We start from the raw sequence: 26,806 nt of genomic DNA, 5'->3' as shown, positions 1-26,806 counted from the left end.
GCCCAGAAATACTTGAGTCTGTACTCAGAAACAGGTCTTGCTTTAGTCCAACATGCCCCTTACTTCACCCCGACAGGTGGTAGGTAGAATGGGTCCAATGCCGAAAATAGGTTCATCGCCTTGTCCCGGTGCATGGGCAACCTGATTGTCAAACAGTGTTATGGCAACAGTTTTGAACATGAAATATTCTACTATTCAGTATCATGCTATGATTAAGACCTCTATGTATGACTAATGCGTCATTCTGGGATAATGAAACTCCATTTTCAGCTAGATGTCATGTGCGGAAACACTAAGTTGAATGGAGAGGCAACCACATGTATGCATGTACCTTGAAATAACTTGATTCAAATTTGCTCTTGAATGGATGAAACAACCTAACTGGTTAGAATACATTCTCGCATCATGCGTATACCTGACAGTTAACATGATGGTTAAGTCTCACAAAAGGGAAGGCAGATTGGCAAGATTCTTGATAGGCAAGTTGGTGAACATATCACACGAGGACATGAATGAGAACTTTTTCTTTATTGCTTGACATGGCATTTCTGGGTTACTTCTTGTCCCTTCTCCGGGTGAATAATGACAAGGGACAAGGGTGAAGGGACAAGACGAAGAAATGCCCTGTTATACAATAAAGAAGACGCTGCCGTCCATATATCATTGTATAAATCGGTGAGATAGAAAAGAGACCGGTACTGACTCATGTACATATTCTATCACTAAAAGGGTGTCATTCCATTTGGTGGTGGTGAGTCGGGTATATGTTAGTCTACCGCGACTGAATAAAAACTCTAAAGAACTCCTTGGTTAAGGCATTTCAACGATCGTTACATTGAGGCATGCTTTAATTAATCGAACTTAAATCCGTTTTTAACAAATAGTATATGTAAGCAGACACCACCGTGTTTATTTAAAGTGATACTATAAGTCCGCGACTTCCTTGGTACCTAAACACCAAACGACCGAGAAGCTACTGCATGTCCGCGATTTCCAACGACTACCGCACCGCTATATAATTAATTGTGTTTTGGCACACTGTGTGGACATATACAATATCCAAACGGAGACACAAAAAGCATTGCTTCTATAGTCCTTTTGGGTTCAGATGAGTACGATTAATGATTCAATACTTTGAAACAGGGATAAGTGCACAAGACATGAATAAGACCCATGGTCCTAAAACCCCTGTACCATCATGATCTGAAATCTAAGGTTTATGATCGGTCGCGGGAAAACATGTTTCAGAAACCACAATGTACTATTGGGTGACAAATGGCTGATGGAATAGCTCCAGCACTCATTCAGAAGCAACTCAGCACAGTCAGGTGAGGTTATTCCAGCTACACAGGCGCTGTTCCATCAGCCGTTTGTCATTCCCCGGTGTGAAGCTTGAAAATAGCACAATATAACACGATGGGTTTTCCCGTGACTGATAAACAAAAAACCGTCAGATTTCAGGTCCTGTTTGGTACAGACGTTTCAGGACTATGTGTCTTACCTATGATTTGTGTATATATTCAAATTTCGAGTTATATTAATCATTTGTCTCTCTCCTTTGAACCCAAACGGACGAAACTTGCAGCTGCGACCCAGTGTCCAATGGACGTTCTTCCTTTGTTGTTATTTATTGAACCGAGACTAACATTGTCATGCCACTGTCCGTGATTCATTACCTTCTTGAGATCTTCCATACATACATAATACAAAAGTGTCTGGCCTTTGCTTTCATAAGCATCACCACGAGTTGGCAGTGACATTGTTAAATCTGTTTATCTATTCACCTGTGTTATGTACGCATGAGTCATGTCTCATAGAACAAGCTGGCTCATTGCCATTCATACGTCAAAAAGAAACTCATTAGCCATTTCTAGAAGAATTTATTGCATTAGCTTAAGAGCAATTGTTTTATACATTTTCAGTGGTAGAAAGGTGACAATTCATCAAAGAGTTCGCCAACACATCAACTTTATAGTTGTGTACTTGAGTCCTCAAGATGGCGTCAAAGGTAGTACTTTGTATAGCCACTATTGGCAGCCATTAAAGGTGATCTGATGCTGTGATGAACGTGGAAATGTCCTCAACTTCAAGACGGCTTGTGGCTATGTTTCGATTGGCGGCACTCAGTCGTAACACGATTTCCTACTTTCCGACTCGAGTGACCAAATTAAAAGCATATATATAGATATATACATATAAACATAAAATTTAAGGAAACAAAAGTTAGATGATGTGAACACTGCCGTGTCTAGAGCGAGAGAGACGATATTTGAATTTCCCTCTTTATTTATACCTTTAACAGCATAACTTGCGATTATCGCTTGGATGCATAGGGATCATATTTATTTCTCTTTTGCTTCAACTTTTTTAGAACTTTTAAATCTACTTTAGCAATCTTTTTAACGTCGTCCGAATCGTCTGCTAACTCATTGGAGACGTAATTACATACAGTCTCCCACCCATCCCCAAAGGAATCAGCAATTTGGATTAACTTGTTTCTTTTTATGTAATCTAACTACTTCTTCGTCAACATTCATAGAAGCCTGAGCCAAATCTCCAGATGCTAAAGCTTGTTTACTACAGTTACTACTTACTAATACGTCCGAAATAATGTTAAACTGGATTTTGTTACCCTCTCGTGACCAGGAATATTCGGACTCTGCTCTTAATTTCTTGATATCTTCGGCCGTATGGAGAAACTCCTCTTTCAGCTTAGAAATCTTATGACAGAAGGCTGACTCGATCTCTTGTTGGTGGATATCCAGTTTCTCTAAGATGGCGTCCAATTTTCCCGTCGTAGAAGAGTTGTCGTAGATGTTAGAAATGACGTGAACACTGCCGCGTCTAGAGCGAGAGAGACGATATTTGAAATTCCCTCTTTATTTATACCTTTAACAGAGCTCCCAATCGAACACAATTACCTCCCTTGGTAGATTCGCATAACACCAAGGAGAAAAGTTTCTAACTAACTCATTTCATTCGACCGAAAGAAATAATATGGCACTGAAGGTGTTTACAATCACACAATGATGACGTCTGGGAAAGAAATAGTATATGTATTGCAGAAGTTACATCTGTCCAATGTCATTAAAATCACCTGAGCGTTTCGTATTTTTGAAGAGTGTACATTGTTCATTATTGGTGAAATTGCTGCATTGCATAAAGCAGGGGACCCTTCATTACCCGACCTGACCCATGAGGATGAGAATTAGAACTGGTCTTCAGCAACCCATGCTTCTCACATGAGGCAACCATCGGGATCCGGCAGACAGGCTCACTGACTTGGTTCACACACATCATCGTATCCCAGTTGCATAGGTCGATCTTCAAGCCGTTGATCACTTGATTGTCTGGTCCAGACGTGATTATTTACAGACCGCCCGCATAAAGCTCGGATATTTTAAGTGCGGCGTTTAACAAGAAGCCAACCAACCATTACCCAAGTTATATACCGCTTCCTGCAGTCATCTTAACAAGACGACCATCGACTCTACTCATTGCCCCCGATCTCTTTGTGACATCACGCATTCTAACAGCATATAATGGGGATGATGCCAAATCAAATTGAATAATCTCGTCTTACTTTGGAAGAGTTAAAAACTCCCAATTTTGAATGTATTCATATCAGGTACCGATAGCGTCACCGAGGAATCATGGTTTACCTTTGTGAAGAATTGCAGGTATTTCTTTGGGTATTTCATGAAATTCATCAATATTTTGTTCGTGCAAACGGTGTAATATAAAGCCACAATACCATCTTAATCAATATCAGATTGTGTCATAGGTGTAAGTATAGTTACAGAATGGTCATTTCATTCCACTTATTCCATCTCAGTTAAATCCAAATAACAGTAAATGCAAGATGATTTCCTCACATGTATTACAACACAAGCACACTAACTCCCATGACAAATCGCCTAGCCTTGATCTGGACTGAAATGGTACGTTTCTCAAATAGCTGATCCATATTGCATTGTTGCCAATACAGTGTAGTGTACGCATTGTACTACATCTCCGCATAGCCTTGAATTTGGATCTCAGTAGCACTAGCGCTTTGCGGCAGTGAAGTAGTCTAGTGGTTACAGCGTTCGCAAGCTCGACTAAAGGCCCGGGTTTGATTGGTACAGTGTGTGATACATGTTCCTAAAAGCGGTGTAAACCAAACTCACTCACTCTTAGCCAAACCTGCCAAATATTACAATTCAACAAGCCTGAACATACATCCAAGTTTCTAGAACTGTAAATCTTTACACTGGCTATTGTTCCATCCTGACTGGACTTTAAATGGTGTTTTCGCATTCCTGTACCTACCGACACCAATCTTCCCTATAATCTTCCACTTCAGACATTCCTTACGTATGACTGTCATATGCCACTAAGTTGTAATCACATTGGTTTGTTGTGTATTGTACGTGGGCCTAAGGCTTTGTTACGAAATACACTTGACTGATTGATTGATTGAGAATGGGGATGTATTTATCATCATCTGAGAGAGAATGGTCTCTCACGTTCCCAGATCACCCATGATGATATACCGAGTGTTCTAAATACCAATGTCAGATAAACACAACAATAAACAGTGTTCCAAATAGTCCAATCCGTTCAACAATTATTAATAACTCTTGACAGATATATGATGATATACTGGATGAATGTAAACACAACCAAATATGTTATGTGACGTGCCACGGAACTTGGTGTTACAAATAGATGAATATACAATCAACTAAACTATTACAAACATTTATATTTTGCAGACGGATTAACACATAGCAACACCTCCTCTGCTATCAAATTCCCTTTTGGTTAACACACCATACCGTGGAAACACATTGCTCCGGACTAATTTGTAAACTTAACAACTTAATGGTAACTCCATACAATTTACTTCATGACAATGGCAGCAAAGTTACAATACCGGTATATAATACAATAACAGTACTAACCGAAACCTAATGAATTCAGCTGTAATAATATTCACTGAGCAACAAACGAAACAGGCCGCTATCCAGGCTGAACATTATAGGTTGTTCACCTGTCCCGACGGGCTCATGGGTTGATGTACCCTCGATGTTTGTTTATGTTCCCTGGGACCGAAGTGCGAGGGGAACATAAACATACATCGAAGGTACATTAACCATTGGGTCCCGAGGGACGAGTGAACAACGTCTTTATCTTACCGAACACCTCAATGTTAATTTTGAAATGTCTGAAGCATGAGTATCGACTCGCACAATTCAACCAACCTGTGTCAATCAAACGGTTCGAATCCTGCACCTTGCTTTCCCGCAGGTATATCTTTAAGCAAAGTCTCTGCGATGTAATTCCACTTCATAATATTCACAGAGACTACATTTGAACGTTTTGTTAAAAATTTGTTTATTGGACTGAGAAGCAAATCTTTTCGTAGCCATCGCTAGATTTTGAAGACGGCACAAGAAAAATACATATAGACTTATTACCCTTCCATCGGTTTGCATTCGCAAACCATCGGTAATTTCCGTACATCATATGTGATTCAATGTTATTCGAGATAAAGAATTATCCACCTGGGGAGGTGGGGGTAGTCTAGTGGTTAAAGTGTTTGCTCGTTATGCCAAAAACCCGGGTTCGATTCACCACATGTTTAAAATGTATGAAGCCTGGTGTCCCCGCCGTGATATTGCTGGGATATTGTTAAAGCGGCGTAAACTGCTGGAACATTATTAGAATCAAACTCACTCATTAATATCCCCCTAAGTACATTGTCGTCTCTTTCACACCCCTTGTATCACCTTCCCAGAAAATGTCATCCGGATCTTTGGCCCTGTTGGGGACTGGTTTAAGGATACCGTTAGGGTTACACCCAGTACAGTTTCTGAACCACCAACCAGATTTGTGAGTCTGAGCACAGCTTCCAGCTGCGTTTTCATCATTGTCCCGATTGTAGGTGCTGAACTTGGCTCCTCTCAGATCAGTCATGACGTCGGTGAGTCGATTGAGAGGATTCGCTGGGGTTGTGATGTGAGTGAAATTAATCTTGAAACCACTCACAGCATCCGATAGACCAAAAAAGTGGCAAATAATCTGTCCCCATGTTGGTGTACCTTTTTTGTATACCAACCGAACAACGAGTTTGCTCGGAGTCTTATCACTAATGGCTTTCATCTTCTCCAAACCCAACCAATGATCTCCACCAGGAGTTCCGAAACCGTCTGCGTAACGCTGCCAGTTCCTGTTGAAGTTGATACCGGACGACTGCTTCTGGACTGATGTGCGTCCTCCGAACTTCATGAAACAGTAGACTTCAAAAGGTGTTCCGTAAGGTCTTGGTTGAATCGTGTAAATTCCATCAGTGAGTATATTCATCCTGTATCCCTCTGAACAATCTGCGATCAAACATTTAATTATGTGTATTCATGTGCATAGTGCAACTTCATATGAAACATATGCGATGAACGCATGAATTCCTGAATTCCATTAGGAGAGAGATCACATGTAACGTTCAGGTTATCACACATTAAGTACAATATACAGCAATGGGATAATCACACATTTAACCTTGCACATAAGGAAGAATGATTTTGTGAAAATATATATCGTAAATTTTAATACATCTTATTCCTTTTGCCCCAACCACTTTTATCATGTACAGCCCCCCCTACCGAAAAAAACCCTAAATCTAAAACTTGTTAATACGTAAAGGGTGAGAAATACCATATTTTGCCTTATTTCATATTTCTTCTGAACTGAGTTTGGAGTCAATATTTCTTTCTGATCCACGTACATCAGTGAGTGAATGAATGAAAGTTTAAGCCGTCTGTAGCAACATTCCAGCAATATCACCACGAGGAACACATGGAACATGTCTCCCACATTGTACAAATATGGAGAATCGAATCCCTCTAAATTAGCCTTTAAGCACAGAGCAGCTTCACCGCCACGCCAAGTATATATAAAGACATGCACAAACGTGTAACGTTTCTGTGACACACTGAACAAGCTAAGGACAAAGTGTGGATTAATTGGGTACATACCATCCCAGTAGCGTTCACAATATGTTCCAGTGAAGCTGCCGGTACAATCACAGGACGTGTTAGTGGGATCTGACCACTTGCCACCATTCTGACACTCAGGAACGGGAGGAACCATCTGCAATACACACGTATTATGCAGGGATACATGGTCAGTATAAACTAAAGTAACAAAGCCATCATATATTTATTCAATTATTTTATCGGGTAAAATTTAAAAGTAGATTTTAATATCGAAATATTTCCAACAGGGTTAGGTCTATAGTAATAAATGAGTTAGACAGTAAGCTTTCAAGAACTGTGGAACTAATAATGTGCTCATTGATGTGTTCTGTATCAAGATCAGGGGTAATTCAGTGGAGGATAACTGTTGACCTTGTCGTTCTAGAATGAAGACATATCATCCATGTCATCCATTTAACAAACTGAACTGAATGTTCAATTGACGTGCATGAGGAAACGTATCAGCGGAACACGGTTGATGACCAACTGACCCACAGTTCTGGACATTCCGAAATGTCCGGTATTTCAGGTGTCGTTTGCTTATCACCTCACACATCAGCAACTTTTTTGTGTGATAAACGTCAGAAACCATTAAATATATGGTTATTCATAGCATTGATCACCACGTGCCTAATAAACCATCCCTAATAAATATCGTACACATGAAATATTTACCGCTTGAAGCGTGTGATACCAAATCCGTCGAAACATCAAATGCTTTATCAAACGGAAAACCATATTCAATATTCCATACGCATTAAATAGTATTAGCTTCCCATTGCCGGATAGTTGCTGCCACCAACATAACCGACTGAAAGCGGTTCACTTTATCCCCATTCGAGGTGTCCACATTTGTCAGTCTGAGTAAAACAAAGTAGTTTCGGTATCATTCGTTACACCCCTCTTCTGAGAAACCCATGTAGGAGGTCGCGTCAGGTAATCGTTCACCGTCTAATCAGACGCGAGACGGCTGAACAGGTACTGTTTGGCGCGACTTACAAAATTCCCCAGTCACTGACACTGATCCCTGAAATAAACCAAACTCCGCATAAAACAGATATTTCACCAAGCAGTATATGCGATTAGTGCCCTCTGATAATATGATTACCAAACTAATGTCCTTGGATATCGACAAAAACGTTATTTTCAGCGACTGTTTACTCACTGTTGTGGGGTGGCTCCACGAGCTTCGTTCGCCTAGAAGCGATCGTATGGAAAATAGCATTCGGAATCGTTCGGGTACCAGCCTTTTCGAGGCAAAAGATCAAAAAGTATGTGCGAATGTCCACTTTCGCGACTTGGTAAGCTGTGTTCTGATTGGTTAGTGTCAAAGGTTACCTGACTCGACCTTGCACTAGTGTTTGTTAGACTCAGTAGTAGAGTGTAGGGAAATATACTGAAACTAAGTTTACTTCGAGTGGCATATTGGTATGTGTCTAGTTTCGTCAGAAGAGTACCTATAATGGATTCTCATAAACACAAATGAAAGTTAGACATAAGGATGGCGTTGGCATCCCTAAGAGATATCTAACACAAAAGAATTTACTGAAACATTCACCACTTGAACCGGTTGAAAGCAAATCCTTCGTGTTTTGGAGTTGAATAATCAAGGGTGATCAGAGGGTATACCACATTTAATATTCCACGTGCACTGCCAGTGTTAGCTTACTTAAATAGATTGCCGACATGCACTCTCACAGTTCTTGAAAAGGAGCGTGGCAATGGCAAAGCAATAAGCTCACTGTGTGCATATGTGTGAATGTCAATATTTCCCATGTGTCTAGTTTCTTAACAAGAGAAAACATTGTGACTGCACCCAGGTCTATATTCACCTTGCCTCACAATGTTGTTTGTTCCAGGAACTGACTGGATGTACGCTCAGAACAATGACCGTGGCATAAAGCAAACCTTAAGTGTTTGAAAATACATGTATTGCCCAGAGTAAGACAGACCACCTCAGCGGGATACCTAAAACCCCTGCAACCATTACACACCAGTACAAGAATTCAGTCTGAAAACATAAAGTACGTTTTTCTACACCATATCAAGGTAAACAGAAAAAAGTTAGCCTAATGGTGAACCTACCGTGCTGTCTTTCGGGATATGATACTGTATTTATCTTCAAAGGAATTAATACTTTAAAAATACGATTACAAATATAAAATAATAATATTCATTTACTAACATCGGCCAAAAATGTTAAGGAAATTAGAAGAGCACTTCTCTCTTAAATCTATAATTGTGTTTCTTCAGAAAACCATGTCGTTAAAAAGAAAACTGAGAACAAATTCAAATCTAACTTTTCACGTAAAACATATTTCACAAAACATATGTCACATCAAACGAAGAGTGTCATCCATGCGTTGACTGCACCCTCTAATAATATCTATGTTAAACAATTATCAAAAAAACTCATCAATAGATGCCCAAAGGTATCTGCTATTCCGAAAATCATTCCACTCTTTGCATAAAAGAAATATGCCATCGGTCTCATAGCCTTAAATGCATTCGATGTTGTAGGAAAGACAGAGAAAATCGTTGGATTCGACGATTTGACAGCATGTGTGTGTGTGTGTGTGTGTGTGTGTGTGTGTGTGTGTGTGTGTGTGTGTGTGTGTGTACAAAGGGCAGTCACAGAAAGTATAAGAGAATTGTTTCATTACACTTTGTGTTTATTCGTGAACATCTCTTACCTTTGACATCTATTGTAAGGAAATAGACTCAGTAAGTGTTACCCCAAACATTACCCGTACATCCATTCGACTCACCTTCTGATACAGGACGTCCTTGAAGTCAGTAATGTTTTCTACCTCTTCTAAGGTATATTCGTAGCATTTCTTTTCTGCAAACACAACATTGGTGGCCTCGCAGGTGCTCGAGGAGGCACATCTCCCAACACAGCTGAATGCAAACGATTTGTCCTGGAACTCTGGAGGGTTAGTTTGAGAAAAACGTTTAACAAACCTCGACTCAGTTATAGAAGCTGTCGCCGTGCATAAGGATGATAAAACCGTGATTAGAATGCCCACATACATGCTGCTGACAACTGACCCCCATACAAAATGTTCACTTGCGACACGAGTCCATTTTAAACCATCACATTTCAGACCGAGGCTGAGCTTACATGATCGATACCAGGTCCCCTTTTGTTTAACAGCCAGTCCACCAGCACTGTGATGTCCATTTTAATGCATCGTGTCTGTTAAGACGCCTGACAAGTGTACACGATTGAATTTTATGTCAAAAAGATAACTACCCAAAAGGAGACGAGAAATCTGCACCATCAACCAAGACCATTCATTGATTTTAATCAAGTTTAGTCAACAGAGTACGATAGTGAGTGCGTCATTGATTTTGCCAAGTGGGGAAAAAACACATTGTAATAGTAGACACAGTACTAATGCACGGGTTCATAGATCACACAGGACCACTAAAAAATTCTGAAGTAATTCTGATGTAATTCTTTGAGCATATTCTGCTATGAACATCCCTGGGAATTGATCAGGACAGTGGTTGAAAAGGAATAGATTTATTCAACAACTTTTGATTAAATGTGCTGTAGTGATTATCCAGAACATCCTCTGTCAGTAGTACGTTTTAAGCATCTACCGGAATATACTGTATTTACTTCCCATGCCTCCCGCGGGGATTGTTTACATCTTGTAAACATGTAAACATGGAGCTCGGGAAACACGGGCTTACATACTTAAGAAATCAGTGCTAAAAGCGGATTTGATTGTACAGCTTAGACTATATCATGGCCATGGTTTTATGGACCCGTGAAGGTCCCCGGGTAGAATAGGCCATCAGCAACCCATGCTTGCCATAAAAGGTGACTATGCGTGTCGTAAGAGGCGACTAACGGGATTGGGTGGTCAGTCTTGCTGACTTGGTTGACACATGTCATCGGTTCCCAATTGCGCAGATCGATGCTCATGTTGTTGATCAGTGGGTTGTCTGGTCCAGACTCGATTTTTTACAGACCGCCGCCATATAACTGGAATATTGCTGAGTGCGGCGTAAAACTAAACACACTCACTCACTCATGGTTTTATGAATCACTATAAAAATAATACAGTGATGATTGCAGGTGAAAATCTGAAAGTTTCCTGCCTAACCAGGCGTCCATCATAAATATGTGCAAATCCTTTTCCATTGTTCACCCGAACAGTAGAAGTCCAGATCGGGAATTCAGTAGGGCACCTACATATATCTGGAATAACATCTTCTATTTGATTCTGGTGAAGAAGGAGTAACCCAGAAAAATCTCTATGTTGATCATATAGCATCTTTGAAATACCAATCAAACATCTAATTTGACTTAGGCTCTTGAATGTTGTAAACGTGATCAAAAGAACTTCAGAACAAGAGTGTTATGTCTTTCTTTGAAATCTTAGTAAAAGGAGCACGAACGATTGTAACTCCACAGTTGGGAAATGCAAACACCAATGCAAAGACTGGAACTGTAGGAATACAACTTCACATGAAGGGAATTTAGCTAATTATCGGAAAAGGTGAAATGGTGTCTTTTCTTTTACGAAACACTTGAGAGTCTTTTTATGCATATATATATATATATATATATATATATGAAACACGTACGCGTGTCTTTTTATTTCAGGCTCAGGTAGGTTAATCAGTGGAAGGGAATTGGCTTTTTAATGATTATTGAACGATAATTTAACACCACAAATATTGAAGCAGAGTTTCTGATTCATGTTCATATAGAAACCGACTCACACAAGAAGGCGAGGACAATCGGTGGTAAGGGGTTCATACTTCGTGTTTCAATGTTCTACATCCAGTGATGAAGGAAGTCCAGCATGTTTCTCAATACACCCCAGATGACATTGGTTTTAATTTTTGACTATTTGTTTGGAACCTCTGACAGGCATTCAGCTATATCTCCGCTCCAAATGTCCCATGGAACAAGGAATGGAATATTCCTTAAAGTATATCATTGTGTACAGGTGATAGTGATGTACAGGGTTAAATATTCAAATGTTTTGACAAAATTGAACAGATCTTTTCTGAGACAATGACCATTCACATTCAGTTATTTTAGGATCCACGGTATGTATTCAAATGCGTTGCCTCAAATATTTTTCTATATCTCTGTGTGTGTGTGTGCGTGTGTGTGTGTGTGCGTGTGTATGATTATATATCTTGCTAACATTAGATTAGATATAGATATCTTTATAGGTATCTATCTTACTCGCATGCAAACGGAAGACTTCTTAAGCGAGTAGTAGCCGTCGACATCGGTCATAACCAACCCTCTAAAATCTGAAAATTGAATCACGTGAATCTTAGATAGGCCAAATTTCATTCTCGTAAATATCCATGGTGAACAAGACATAACCTCCACAGCGAAGCAAGGAAATAAATCAGAACTCTCAGAGCACCAACAAGAGTTCTCCAGTCATCTAATCCTGACAAAATCCTGTCCAATAAACATCAGGACATCGCGAGAAACAAATGGGAACCACGCAAATCCATCGCCACAACGTTTTGATAAACCTAGATCAAGAGCACTACATGCCATCGGTCTACTTGACATTGAATCAACTATAATTTATTCAGACGATATCTGCTAGGAGATATCGTTTTGACAGTAGATTTTGTACCATGCCCTGACAATGCGATGACGTCTTGAGATTGATGACGTCACAATGCCATGGCATCGCTTCACTGCAAATCTAATGGCTGCACAGTGTTCAGAGATGACCATTTTTCATTGAAAACTAATGATTTTGGGTGATAAATAGAATCTCACCCTCGTGTCTACTGATATCAATTATATCAACACTCTTTGTTAAGGTAAATACATCCTCCGCAAACCTCGGATATTTGTTACTTTATCAACTCTTGTTGATATATTTGATATCAGTAGACACTTGAGTGCGATTCTGTATATATACGGAGACAAAGATGAAATAACGTTCCTACTGTGAAAAATCAGGATTACTCCATATAGAAAATGAATATCATTTTATAATGATTTGTAATGCTAATTCACCAATGAGGATTAAATATTTAGATACCTATTACTGTAAAAATCGTAAATTCCAAAATATCAATTATCAAAGTTTATATTTTTTGCGTTAAAGCACATAATGTTACTTAAATATGCGTGGAATATATCATGTTAGTCCTGCATTCATTAAATGTTATGTAAATTTTATGTTTATTGGGCATGTGGACTTTGAAATTTCATGAATATACACGTGTATATAGATACATATATTGTTACGGTTAAGAATTTACCGTCACAACAATTTAAGAAATCGCCTTGGAAACCAGCAAAACAGAATAAAGACAAGTTGTTTACGTTCAAATTATATTATTGTTATTATGCAATGAGAGCAAGGTATACAAAGTCACAAGTCAATATAACAATGAAGATTTCAGGTACAATTCAAGAAAGACAAAATCTAAGTCAGTGGGTCACAAAATACAATATAGCAAACTCACCAAAGTCTTGGTGTGAGGGAGAATCAACTATGGCAGAATGTCAACACAGTGATCGGTGCGACAGCATATAATGTAGATTTAGACGTTGATGAAATTTCAAGCGTTGGCTGTAAATCAGTAAATATGAATGAATGTGAGTGTCACCCTCAACACGGCAACCAGCCTTTTTGTATATTTACCAAGTCATTCCCGAAAGTTCGGGCACAAACGAACATCGTCATCACTGTACAATACCCTCGAATAAGTCTCCTGGAAGTAGACACATCGAAAGCTGATAAATTCCGGAAAACCAGAATGCTAAAAGTGTTGACCAGCTATTAAAACGAAATGTGACCCATCATATTTAATATTCAAAACACTCAATGTTGTGACCCAATAATAATTATTACTTTTAAGTAATAACAAAATATACAGAAAATACACACTCGTAACACTGTCCCCCTGGAGGAAACGAAAATTTCGCAGAAACTTTCTGTTACAATCATAACAATAATAACATAATAACATGACATGTAATAATATGAGCAATATGAAAAACTTCCTGCAGAATTACTATGACAAAATTTAGATACATACATACAACATCATCAAATCATCAAACATTTATACCCTGGAAAGTGCATCAGCACAAACACTGTCTTTGCCTTTAATGTGCTTGATCACAAGATTGAACCCTTGTAAGGTCAAACTCCACTTCATAAGTCTTTGATTTTTGTTCTTCATTTTGTGAAGAAAAGTCAAGGGATTGTGATCAGTAAAGACTTCAGTTGGCAAAGTGGTGGTACCAAGGTACACTTCAAAATGCTGTAAAGCTAACAAAAGACTTAATGTCTCTTTCTCAATGGTAGAATAATTTCTTTGGTGCTTGTCAAATTTCTTTGAAAAATAACAAACTGGATGTTCAGTTCCTGAATCATCCTCCTGAATCAGGACAGCATCCGCACCCACATCACTGGCATCAATTTGCAACTCAAAATTTGGTGCCTGCAATACTGGAGAATTCATGAGTATAGCTTTGACTTTTTCAAATGCAGTCTGACAACTGCCATCCCACTGAAATTTTACCTTTTTCCCCAAAAGGTTGGTAAGTGGAAATACAACATCTGAGAAGTTTTGACAAAACTTTCTGTAATAGCCAGCCATACCCAAGAATCTCATGAGTTCTCTCTTAGATTGAGGTACTGGAAAATGTACAATTGCCTCAACGTTAGCATGAACTGGTTGTACCTGGCCGTGCCCTACAACATGCCCTAAAAATTCCACTTGTGTCTTCCCGAATTCACACTTGGCGAGATTCACAGTTAACTTTGCCTCAGACAGCCTTTCGAAGAAAGCACGAGTCCTTTTAAGATGGTCATCCCACTCCATGTTGTAATCAATGACATCATCCATGTAAACCTCGACACGATAAAGGCCTGATTTGACATTGTTGACGAGTCTCTGGAACGTCGCTGGAGCGTTCTTCAGACCAAACGGCATCACCTTGTTATTGATACAGTCCATCTGGTGTAGTGAATGCCGATATTTTCTTTGCACGGTCTGTGAGTGGAATCTGCCAGAAGCCCTTCAGTAAGTCAAACTTACTTATATATTTAGCTTGACCAATGCGATCAATGCAATCGTCCACTCTCGGAATAGGATACGAGTCAGTTCGTGAGAGCGCATTGACAGCTTTCATGTCAGCACAGAAGCGCCAAACACCTCCACTCTTCAGCACAAGAACACATAGTGAACTCCATGGACTATCACTGGGTTCAACAATGTCATTGTCCAGCATGTAATTCACCTCCTTCCATATAGAATTTCACGCTTCACTGGATTCATCCGATAAGGGTGTTGTTTTAGAGGCACAGCATCGCCTACATCTATATCATGGCTAACATCAGTTCGACCAGGCACATCAGGAAATAAGTGAGAAAAAACTCATAAATCAAATCTGACATTTGAACTTTCTGCTCAGGGGATAAATGTGATAGTTTCTCATCAAGGTGAACTAACAAATCAGAATTTCTCAACTTTGGTGAAACATTATCACTAAGATCATCAAACTTCACATTGCTAGCACAATTATCAATGTTTCACATTTTCACAATTGTCTATAGTACAATCAGAAACTGGGGAGAGTGTGGCAATACAATTGACATGCTTGGTTTCTAACCTGTCATGATGTTTCTTAATCATGTTGACATGACACAATCTCTTTTGTTTACGACGACCAGGCATGAAGACGACATAGTCTGTGTGGCTAACCTTTTTGTCAACAACATATGGACCTTGCTCTCAGTGGCTGACCAGGTATGGGAAGCAAAACTAACACTTTCTCACCACAAGTGAAATTTCTCTCTTCTGACTTTTTATCATAGTTCAGCTTCATTTTTTCTTGTGAGACTTTCAAGTTTCTTCTAGCCAACTCACTTGCCTTTAGTAATCTGTCCCTAAATGTACACACATAGTCCAAGAGATTGATCTCAGGTCTGTCATTGAGCCATTGTTCTTTTAAGTGTTTTAGTGGCCCACGCACACTCTGATCAAACACAAGCTCACAGGGGCTAAACCCTAAACTTTCCTGAACTGACTCTCTGACAGCAAACAACAACAAATGCACACCCTCATCCCAATCTTTCTCTGTCTCAAAACAATAAGTCTTGATTATATTTTTCAAAGTTTGATGAAATCTTTCTAAAGCTCCGGGTGATTTAACTTGCTTAACACCTAACTGGTACATAACTTGTTGAAACACCTTAGACATAACATCTGAGCCCTGATCAGACTGAACAACATCTGGCAAACCAACTAAGATGAAAAACTTGATCAAAGCCTTGACAATCACAGGAGCAACAATTATACGAAGTGGAATTGCTTCAAGAAATCTGGTAGAAGCACACATGATTGTGACTAAATACTGATTACCAGACTTAGTCTTCGGTAGTGGACCAACATAATCAATAATAACTCTACTGAAAGGTTCCTCAAAAGCTGGTATAGGTGTCAAGGGAGCAGTAGGAATTATCTGATTTGGTTTTCCAATAATCTGGCATGCATGACAGGTCTTATAAAATTCAGCCACATCATGTCTCAAACTGGGTCAAAAGAAATGTGCCAAAATTTTCTCACAAGTTTTGTTCACACTCAAATGACCTGCAATGGGACTTTCATGAGCCAGTGAAAGTACATGTTTTCGAAATACTTTTGGTACCACAATTTGATGGTACAATTTCCATTCATTCTCCGCAGGAACATCCGGCGACCTTTATTTCCTCACCAAAACACCATCCTTGTAGTAATAACAAACCGGAACCTCGCTAACATCCTCAAAAGAAACAGCCTTACTAGACAACTTCTGCACTTCAACATCCTCACCCTGTGCACTAATGAGCTGCTCTCTGGAAAGAATGTGTTCACCACCTGACAAACTATCTGACTTATCAAGAAGTCCTGAAGAGCTAGTACTCTTTGAAGATAAGTCCTCTGTCTCCACCTCACACAAAGAATGATCCATAAAAGTACCTGACAAATCATAAATGGTATCATTCTGCAAAGAAGTCTTGGAAGAAAAGCCTTTCAGCATTGAACGAGTGACTGCACAAGAAGGAAAAATACCCGGAAATTCATCCTCCAACTTTTCAGTACTAACTGAACTCCCCGGGAAAACAGTGTCAATTGGATCAGTGCTAACTTTAGCCCCCATAAGATCATTACCGATCAACAAATCGACACCCGTAACTGGGAGAGAGTCAAGAACACCAACTTTCACCTCATCTGAAATCAGATCTGAGGTCAAATTCACAAAATGGAGAGGAGCAGAAGAATTGCCACTTATACCCTGATGCAAAACATCTGAGTTAGCTGAAGACTCATCAGAAAAAGGCAAAATTTCCTTCAAAATCAGAGATTGAAGAGCTCCAGTATCCCTCACGGTAATAACGGGCCGTGGGGTAGAATTATCTCCTATTAGTGACACAGAGCCCTATTACACAAATGCTCTGAAAAAAACTTGAAAACCCTTCTCAGACCTCAGATTCTTCCACTTTTGACATTGCAAGGAATGCTAGGCTTGTACCTCCATTTAATGAGAAAGAAGCTGACAAATATTTTCTACATTTTGAGAAGGTTGCAGAAAATCTTAAGTGGCCTTGAGACTCATGGACTATGTTACTGCAAACTGCTTTGAAGGGTAAAGCTCAGGATGCCTATTCAGCTTTGTCAGTACAGCAAAGCTCAGATTATGATCTTGTGAAGAGTACACTTTTGAAAGCTTATGAGTTAGTACCTGAGGCTTATCGTCAGAAATTCAGAAATGCTCACAAAAGGGAGACTTTTGTAGAGTTTGCTAGAGCAAAGGAAACATTGTTTGATAGGTGGTGTGGGTCTAAGAAGGTCTCAGAGTTTGATGGTTTGAGACAGTTAGTGTTGATGGAAGATTTCAAGCAGAGTGTTCATGCTGACCTTAAGACTTATTTGGATGAACAAAAGGTTGATCACTAACATAAGGCAGCAATGTTGGCAGATGATTATTGTTTGACTCACAAGAGTTCTTTTAAGTCACAGGGTAATACAAAGTTTTCTGGCCAGAAGGGTTTTTCCCCGGTTAAGACTTCAGGACATACAGGTTACAGTGGTGTTAGAACAGGTTCAAATTCTTGTGGCAAGCAGTCTCATACTTTTCAGTCTAAGCCTAAGACTACTAGTGGTTCTGATCCTGTTTTTGCATATTTCTTTGTCAATTTGTAATTTCCTCAATTCTAATTCCTTTCTATTTCTGTCTCTTTCTATTTCTTTCTCCGTCTCAAACTGTATTTCCATCCTTTTCAATTCTTCCTGTTTTCTATTTTCTTCCTTTTGAATTTGTAATTGAATCTCAAATTTCTTTATTTTCAGTTGATCTGAACATTTCTCTGGCACCATTTCCAAAACATCATCTTAAAAAATTCCTTCATCAATATAATGATTCAACACAATTTTCAAAATCTGAAATTTCCTCATAGCAGGTTTGGCATCAAGTTTGAGATGTGAAGAAATCTGCAATAAATCTGACTTCCTCAACTGACTAATTGTCTCAGAGTCAGGGGACAATACAAACATCTCAAGTTCAAAAAGCATTTTGCTGGTTCCTCAATTAGGTTGTTGCAAACTTGCAGATATTAGAAATATGTTGCACAAATGGTCTCAAATGTCAAATGAATTCTATCCCGGACGAGCCCCCAATTTTGTTACTGTTAAGAATTTACCGTCACAACAATTTAAGAAATCCCCTTGGAAACCAGCAAAACAGAACAAAGACAAGTTGTTTACGTTCAAATTATATTATTAGTATTATTATGCAACGAGAGCAAGGTATACAAAGTCACAAGTCAATATAACAATGAAGATTTCAGGTACAATTCAAGAAAGACAAAATCTAAGTCAGTGGGTCACAAAATACAATATAGCAAACTCACCAAAGTCTTGGTTTGAGAGAGAATCAACTATGGCAGAATGTCAACACAGTGATCGGTGCGACAGCATATAATGTAGATTTAGGCGTTGATGAAATTTCAAGCGTTGGATGTAAATCAGTAAATATGAATGAATGTGAGTGTCGCCCTCAACACGGCAACCGGGCTTTTTATATATTTACCAAGTCATTCCCGAAAGTTCGGGCACAAACGAACATCGTCAACAGCAGATAAATTCCGGAAAACCAGAATGCTAAAAGTGTTGACCAGCTATTAAAACGAAATGTGACCCCTCATATTTAATATTCAAAACACTCAATGTTGTGACCCAATAATAATTATTACTTAATCAATAACAAAATATACAGAAAATACACACTCGTAACAATATTGATATATGTATTCTATGAATGCTCTTAGTTGCATTGAGTTGCACTGTCATGTGTAGGGTAATTCATTGTGGTGCCATTTTGTGCTAAGGACCCAGTATTTCTTGCGGTAAAAGGTCTAACCCTTAAGGCACCAATCAATTTGATAAAAACGTACATAACTGACTTATGCACTCATTATTTGTCCTCGATTGGCCGTTGAATATTCTAATCAGTGGATGTTCTGATAACCACCATTACCGACTTCACTGACATTTAGAGCAATTCAGTGTTGAACACATACTAATTATCGATAAATATGTGAAGATTGGCAAATACTTTACGTTGTACACGCAGAATGGATGAGCGATATACGTGGTGTGGCATTATTAATATTAACAATTAACAAACTTCCCAAAAGTGTATTTCTAAACCTAGAGGCGCGTTACAGATTGATATGATTACGTGATTAATATACATAATCAGTTAATGTTCTGACCAATATTTGATTGGTATTCTAGAGGAACTTTATGAACAAACACTTCTTGTTTGCTGATTTTGAGACGCATCCACGTAGATGCTGACACTGGTAACAAGCTGACGTGACTACAACTAAGTCATGAGAGGTATAAATACACGACATATTGAAACAAGCAGCAGATTAATAAGTACCCGTTGCCATGCAATACACAAGTTGTTACCTGCTGCATATTTCTCGTTACAAAAACATCTGATTTCATTTCAGTTCGTCTTAATAACAGGTTTGATATTGCAATAGGTTTGCACAGATTTGTACCGACACAAGTTGCTGTAAATAGTTTTGCATTCTGTTTGAGCGCACAATGTGTGTCTGACGTCCATAGCAACGGGGCACATTTTTCGCATGAATGACGCAAACATGTCCATGCAGGTTTATCATACTGGCATGTTGTAGTGCATATGGTGTATCACTTCCAACAGTAATATGCGTAACACCACCTTTCTGTGCAGTATTATTTGCCCACCCTTCTTTGGAGTGCGGTTTCTAGTAATTACCCATCATCGTCGTATCTAGTTTTACTGTAGATGCACAAACTTTTGCTCTGTGAAATCTCTCTTTTAAGATGAGGTGAAGTTGAGCGGGTCTTGTGCTAAAGTCACATGGGAAAACAGACCCGGTACAGATTTCTGTGAAGAAATCTTTGTAACAGATTTGTGTTATGGCAGACACTAAACAATGTTATTGTCGACACATAATTTCTCTCTGATCTGGCATCTGGATTACAGTTGTATCTTGATTACTTCTGTAATACGCTTGTTCAGAATTGTCAATGAAGTCAGTATGCCAGGATCAAGATACGAGCATTTCCCACAATGCATTAATCATAGGGTAGATGCCTGCGTCAGTTGCTTTAATTTACATACAACGCCCTGATCTGGCTGAATGTTTGCTCATAGCTGCGCCAAACCACATAACAAAGATGGAACTGGGACGTGGGTGACGGCTGGATGCTTGTATCCCTAAATACCTTGTAAAGGAGCACGTTACGCCACGTCATCAGGCATGCACTGGTTAAGATTACTGTTAGTTGCCAGAAATCGATTACTATCTAATGTGCGCAGAGGTTTATGTTAACAAAATATTCTCATACTTTTGGTCTCTTCTACAACGGCCGTAGGCTAATCGAGCATGGTACTAAACATTCTTCATGGTATAAGGGGGCCGGTACGTGCCCCGCACATCTCAGATCACGTCAGTATGTGATCAGCCTGTATATCAAACTTGGCCTGGTTTGGAACTTCGCCACTCTTGTTGATCAGTGAATATTATTACATATGAATTCATTAGATTTCTGTTACCACTGCTATTGCATTATATACTGGTATTGTTACTTTACTGTCTGCCACTGTCATGACTTGAATGTCAGATAAAATTGTTAATTGTATTGCTTTGTTTGTGGCCTCTGTCACATTAAATCTTACCCTATAGTGAATGAGTGCCTTTAGTATTACGCAAGCAATATTCCAACAGTTTGAGAGCGGGAAACACCAGAAATATTTTTCACACATTGTACCCATGTGGGGAATCGAACCCGGGTCCTCGGCGTGACGAGCGAACACTTTAACGTTTGGTCCAAACTCCTTTCTCGGTTATACAATAAATATATTATAGTAAGAAATAACTTTACTTTGGCGAGTTCAGCAAGCAGGGTCATCCAACTCACAGCCGTAAAGGTATGTGTAGTCAGAATACCGGGCTATCTGCCTGTATGGATGTGAACATAAAATATTGGCGAAGGGATAGCAATGGAGTCATATAGGTTATAATTGCCATAAGAAGATTGTTAAGAAGCCTAAATTTCCTAAACGAGGTGAAACGTGAAGTAGAAAATGATCTTTAAAAGATAATACTTTGTCAAAACAGAATGCTAAAGCCTATTGTTCCCTAATTATTTTTATCTGTGATATTCGTTGGTGACATATTCGTTTTATAATTTACACTTAATTATTATTAATCTGTACGTCCTTTAGTTGGCATATTGCCAAGATGACTATAAAATTTAACTCGCTCACTCACTACAAATAAAACTATTCTTGGTTAATGAAGCCCATGATTTCAACAAAATGATGGACCCTGGTTCAATTTGATATTCGGGATGAAATATTGTAGGTTTATGATAAACCAAGCAACAGGATCATGTACTAGGATTATACTTTCCCTTGAAGTAACTTATCTGGAGTCCCATCCTGCCCATCCGGCCCATCCGGGCGAGACACCTAACAGCCAACACTGTCAGCGATGTAACCCACTCAGCTACCTGGTCTCGCGATACGCAAAACTGTACTCACTCACTGACAGTAAACATGCTGGGATTGTTTTCTCTGTACATGAATCACCGAATTCATTCGGAAGCATTGTTATGGTTCCTGACCAAGTCAACAACTGAAACACAGGCTGATCTACTATGTACTCTACTGCTTCAGCTTGCTCACAATACCGTTGTGTTGGGTCAAAGCCATCGTCGTTTTCTCATATCTGGCCTTAACGGTGAGCATTGAATGGTCAGTCAGATATGGACATATATGGATCTGGACGGTTTCCTACTAAATTTAAATGTAAACATGTGTCAGGTGCGATAGGGTAGCCATGTGGTCAAAACGTTGACTCGTCACGCCGAAGACCCGGATTCCATTCCCCGCATGTGTACAATATGTGACGTCCTTTTCTGGTGTCCCCAGCCCCGGTATTACTGGAAAATATGTTAAAATCGGCGCAAGAGTGAACTCACTCACCCACTGAACATGTGACACTGTCTCATATTAAACCACCACACTAACAAAACATTCTGTGATGAATCGCATAAAATACTCAAAGGGATACCTGGAATTCTCCACATGGGTAAGAGTAATTTATCAACGATTGTAAAACACGCTCGGAAGCGTGTAAAGATGGCAAAAAGAATACTTCAGTCGCCATCCCTACCTAATCTGAATGGATACAAAATTGCGAGTCATTAACTAAAGAACCTTAGATGGTGTGCCCTACGAAGGGGTATAATCTCTGTTTTATGCTGCTAGACATGCGTGACGCCACAAAGAGAACGGTGCAATCAGTGGAGTCGATGATCGTCTTGCTGAAATTGACATATAGAGGTTGAGTAATGGCTGTTTGGTTGGTTTGTTAGTTATCACCGCACTTAGCAATTTTCCAGCAATATGGTGGCGGTCTGTAAATAATCGCGTCTGGACGAGCCAATCCAGCGATCAACAGCTTGAGGATCGATATACGCAACTGGGATACCATGATATGGGTTTGTCAAGTCACCGAGTCTGACCATCCGATCCGGCTGGTTGCCTCTTACGACAATGAAAGTGTTTCATACAAAGCAGCAATTGCACTCATAATGAATGATGTATACTCTTACTCTTCAAATAAAGAAACGAATACGTGATTTTACTATTTGACAGATGCAGCAGTGGCAAAAAACTGAAAATATACTGATTCTTTCCAAACAGTCATCTTTGTGTGATTGTAAACAACTTCAGTGCCTTAACGCGGCAATTTTAAGTTGCTCCCTTGTTTTAGAAACGTTTGAAGAAATATACGTCCAAACGTCACCAAGAAAAGATGCAAAGCAAAATGCACGTGCAAGTAAGCGGTAAAGCATATCGATTACTTACAATAAAAAGGCAAAAGTTGTGTTTAATTTTGTCCTTCGATTTTGCCTGGAAAATAGGAAATCGTCATGCTACGACTGGGCACCGCAATTCGAAATATAGATATCGGCCCCCTTGAAGTTGCGGTGTCGCAGTCTGCTGTTGCTCCAAATTCTCACGTTAATAAGAGCACCATGTCGCCTTTGGGATCATGCCTACAGACATATCCCACCCCAAATCACCCGAGAAGTGGCCGTCCAAGGATTACCACTCAAAACCAGAACAGCTACATCCGGGCTGCTCACTTGTGTTATCGCCTTGCTACTGTCGTGGAGACAACACAACGCATCCCCGATTTCCGACCAAACTGTCAAAAACCGATTGCCTGAACCGTTAGCGAACTCTTTGCTTATAGACATGTAAATGTTCACCTTTTACCACTGAAATTATATGAGATAAGTGCTCTTAAATTAACGCAATAAATTCTTCTAAAATGGCCGATGCATTTCTATTTTTTGGTAGTGGGTATAATAATGAGTCAGTTCGTTCTATGAGACATGACTAACGTGTACACAACACAGATGAATAGATACATTTGACAATGTATTCGCCAAGTCTCGATGCTTATGAATGTAAAGACCACTTTTCTACGTTAACTTTTGTATTATGTATAGAAGATCTCAAGAAGGTGAAGAATCACGGGCAGTAACATGATAATGTCAGTTTCGGTTGAATAAATAGCCACCAATTAAAGAAGGTTTGGGCGCATTAGACACTGGATCACAGCTGGGAGAAGATGCAATGGTTTCTGTCTTTCGTTTGGTTATTGTGTGTTTCCAGGCAGTGCGAAGAAAACACAATTAATTATAAAGCAGCGTGTTAGTTTGAAAAACGCTTGAACGGACATGCAATAGCGTTTTGGTCGTTCGGTATTTGGTAACCAAGGAAGATGCGGATTTGTAGTACCCTGTAAACACGGGCGTGTCTGTTGACAATGCTATCTGTAAGCGCTCATTCCAGTTTGATTAATTAAATTATGTTTCAGTTTCAAGGTTGTTGAAATGTCCTGTCAAAAAGTTATTTAGGATTTCATTCTGCCGCATTAGACACATATACACATACCAGAATTATCATTATCACATGTAACGGCACCCTTTAGACATAGAATATGTCCATGTATCTATATGATGCGAAAATATGTGTCGTACTAACTAGGTTAGTTTTTCCACTCAAGAGGAAATTGAATCAAGTTATTTTAAGGTATGACACATGAGTACCTGTAGATGCCTGTCCATTCGACTGACCTTCTACACACATATATAGCTGAAAATGCAGCTTCATAATTGCCAGGCTGGCCCATTTCCCGTTCAAAACTGTTGCTTTAACAATATTTGACAACAGGTTGCCATATGCACCGGGACAAAGTGATCAACATGTTTTCTTTATTTGGGCCCATTCTGCATACCGCCCGAATGGATGAAGTGAGGGATGGGTTGGACTAAAGGAAGGCCTACGTCTGGTACTGGGCCCATTCTGGGCTCATTCTGCCTACCGCCTGCCTGGGATAGGTTGCCCTTAAGGAGGGCCTGTTCCTGATATTGAATCCATCGTACCCACTACCTGGGTGACGAAATGGACGTGTTGGGCTAACAGAAGACCTGTTCCTAACACTGGGCCCATTCTGTCTGCCCCCCGACTGGGTGACGTAAGCGACGAGTTGTGGTAAAGGAAGACCTTTTCCTGACACTGGGTCCATTATGCCTACGAACAGGAAACGTCTCTAGATATTATAAGCCTTTCCTGCAGTATTGAAAGTCACTTGCTTGATAACGGCTTTTGCATGTGCACAGTACGCATCATATTACCATTTGTCAAACGTTCATTTCGTGGCTCTGTGGGTTAGATCGCTGATGTGTGCTGGCTATTAAGTACAACAATCCAATAACAGTATTAAAATCTGTACTTTACGGATAAAGTTAAATCCCCAATATAAAATGGGGAAAAATATCGACTATGCAACTTTTTAGAAAGTTACTTTCAAAGTCTATCAATACAGTCATATTCTGTTACGTGTTGTTGCTGTTTGACGTCAATCGCAGAAAGTGTGCTAATGCATACGTCATTAATATGAGACAGACAATAATATAAATTTTACACTTTACAAATGCGTTTTATTCATTATCTGAGGAGATAGATATTCATGGTCCAAGTTAAGGTTACAAGATATATGCTAATATGAGCTCAACTAATAACAAGGAAATGTTATGCCATTGACAACTATATCGTGACTCCACACAACGGCACTAACATGACAATATCAGAACATAATACAATAACAGTGATTATAGAAATTTAATGAATTCAGCTATAATAATATTCGCTCAACAACAACAGCGGTCAATCATAGACTGGATGTCCAGGATGAAAATTTATTGATGTAATCTGACATTATGTATGTGCCAGCTCTCTTTTAAAGTCTTATTGCCATGTAGAATGTTCTACATCACGCTCGATTAGCCTACGGCTGTTGTAGAAGATACAAAAAGCATGTCATCATCAACCTCTGTGTACATTAGGCAGTAATCGCTTTGTATATTATTAAACAGAAAGTACGTGACGTATACTGGCTTTTACAAAGGCGTTGAAATACCATAACAACATTGTTTAACAATGAATAACAATTTTAGAATATAGTCAGTTCCACATTCCTAATGAACCCATATTTAGATAACTCTAATGTCCTGTTTGATTGGCATTTCAGAAATTCTCGTGATATTGCTGGAATATTATTAGAATCAAACTCAATCAATATCCCCCTAAGTACATTGTCGTCTCTTTCACACCCCTTGTATCGCCTTTACAGAAAATGTCATCCAGATCAGTGGCGATGTATGGAATTGGTTTAAGGATACCGTTAGGGTTACACCGAGTACAATCTCTGAACCACCAACCAGATTTATGAGTCTGAGCACAGCTTCCAGCTCTCTTTTCATCATTGTCCCGATCGTAGGTGCTAAACCTGGCTCCTCTAAGATCTGTCATGACGTCTTGGAGTCGATTCTGATCTTTCTGAGGGGTGGTGGTGCCAGTGAAATTAATCCTGAAACCACTCACAGCATCCGACAGACTAAAATATTGGCAAATGATCTGTCTCCAAGCTGGTGCATTGTTATAAGCCAACCGAACAACGAATTTGCTCGGAGTCTTATCACTAATGGCTTTCATCTTCTCCAAACCCAACCAATGATCTCCCCCAGGGGTTCCGAAACCGTCTGTGTAATCCTGCCAGTTCCTGTTGAAGTTGATGCCAGACGACTGCTTCTGGACTGATGTGCGTCCTCCGAAAATCATGTTACAGTACACTTGAAAAGGTGTT

General features: G+C 39.4%; 1 protein-coding gene across 1 annotated transcript; it reads right to left on the bottom strand.

Moving 5' to 3' along the window:
* Positions 1–5,724: 5,724 nt before the first annotated feature.
* On the bottom strand, positions 5,725–26,781 carry LOC137292081 (uncharacterized). Its single transcript, XM_067823623.1, has 4 exons — positions 26,382–26,781; positions 9,785–9,945; positions 7,017–7,131; positions 5,725–6,368 (listed from the first exon to the last, which is right to left on the bottom strand). Exons 1-4 carry the CDS (start codon positions 26,779–26,781, stop codon positions 5,725–5,727), a joined length of 1,320 nt encoding a protein of 439 aa, XP_067679724.1.
* Between the last annotated feature and the right edge of the window lie 25 nt (positions 26,782–26,806).

The sequence above is a fragment of the Haliotis asinina genome, chromosome 7 (genome assembly GCF_037392515.1).
Source record: "Haliotis asinina isolate JCU_RB_2024 chromosome 7, JCU_Hal_asi_v2, whole genome shotgun sequence".
NCBI classification, from domain to species: domain Eukaryota; kingdom Metazoa; phylum Mollusca; class Gastropoda; order Lepetellida; family Haliotidae; genus Haliotis; species Haliotis asinina.
This window is presented reverse-complemented; position numbering and strand designations above follow the sequence as displayed.

Coding starts and splice junctions, on each gene's coding strand:
- LOC137292081 (XM_067823623.1), bottom strand. CDS start 26,781: ATGATTTTCGGAGGACGCACATCAGTCCAGAAGCAGTCGTCTGGCATC. Junction 7,132..9,784: donor AGGACGTCCTGTATCAGAAG/GTGAGTCGAATG, acceptor TGTGTATTGCAG/ATGGTTCCTCCCGTTCCTGA. Junction 6,369..7,016: donor TTGTGAACGCTACTGGGATG/GTATGTACCCAA, acceptor GTTTGATCGCAG/ATTGTTCAGAGGGATACAGG.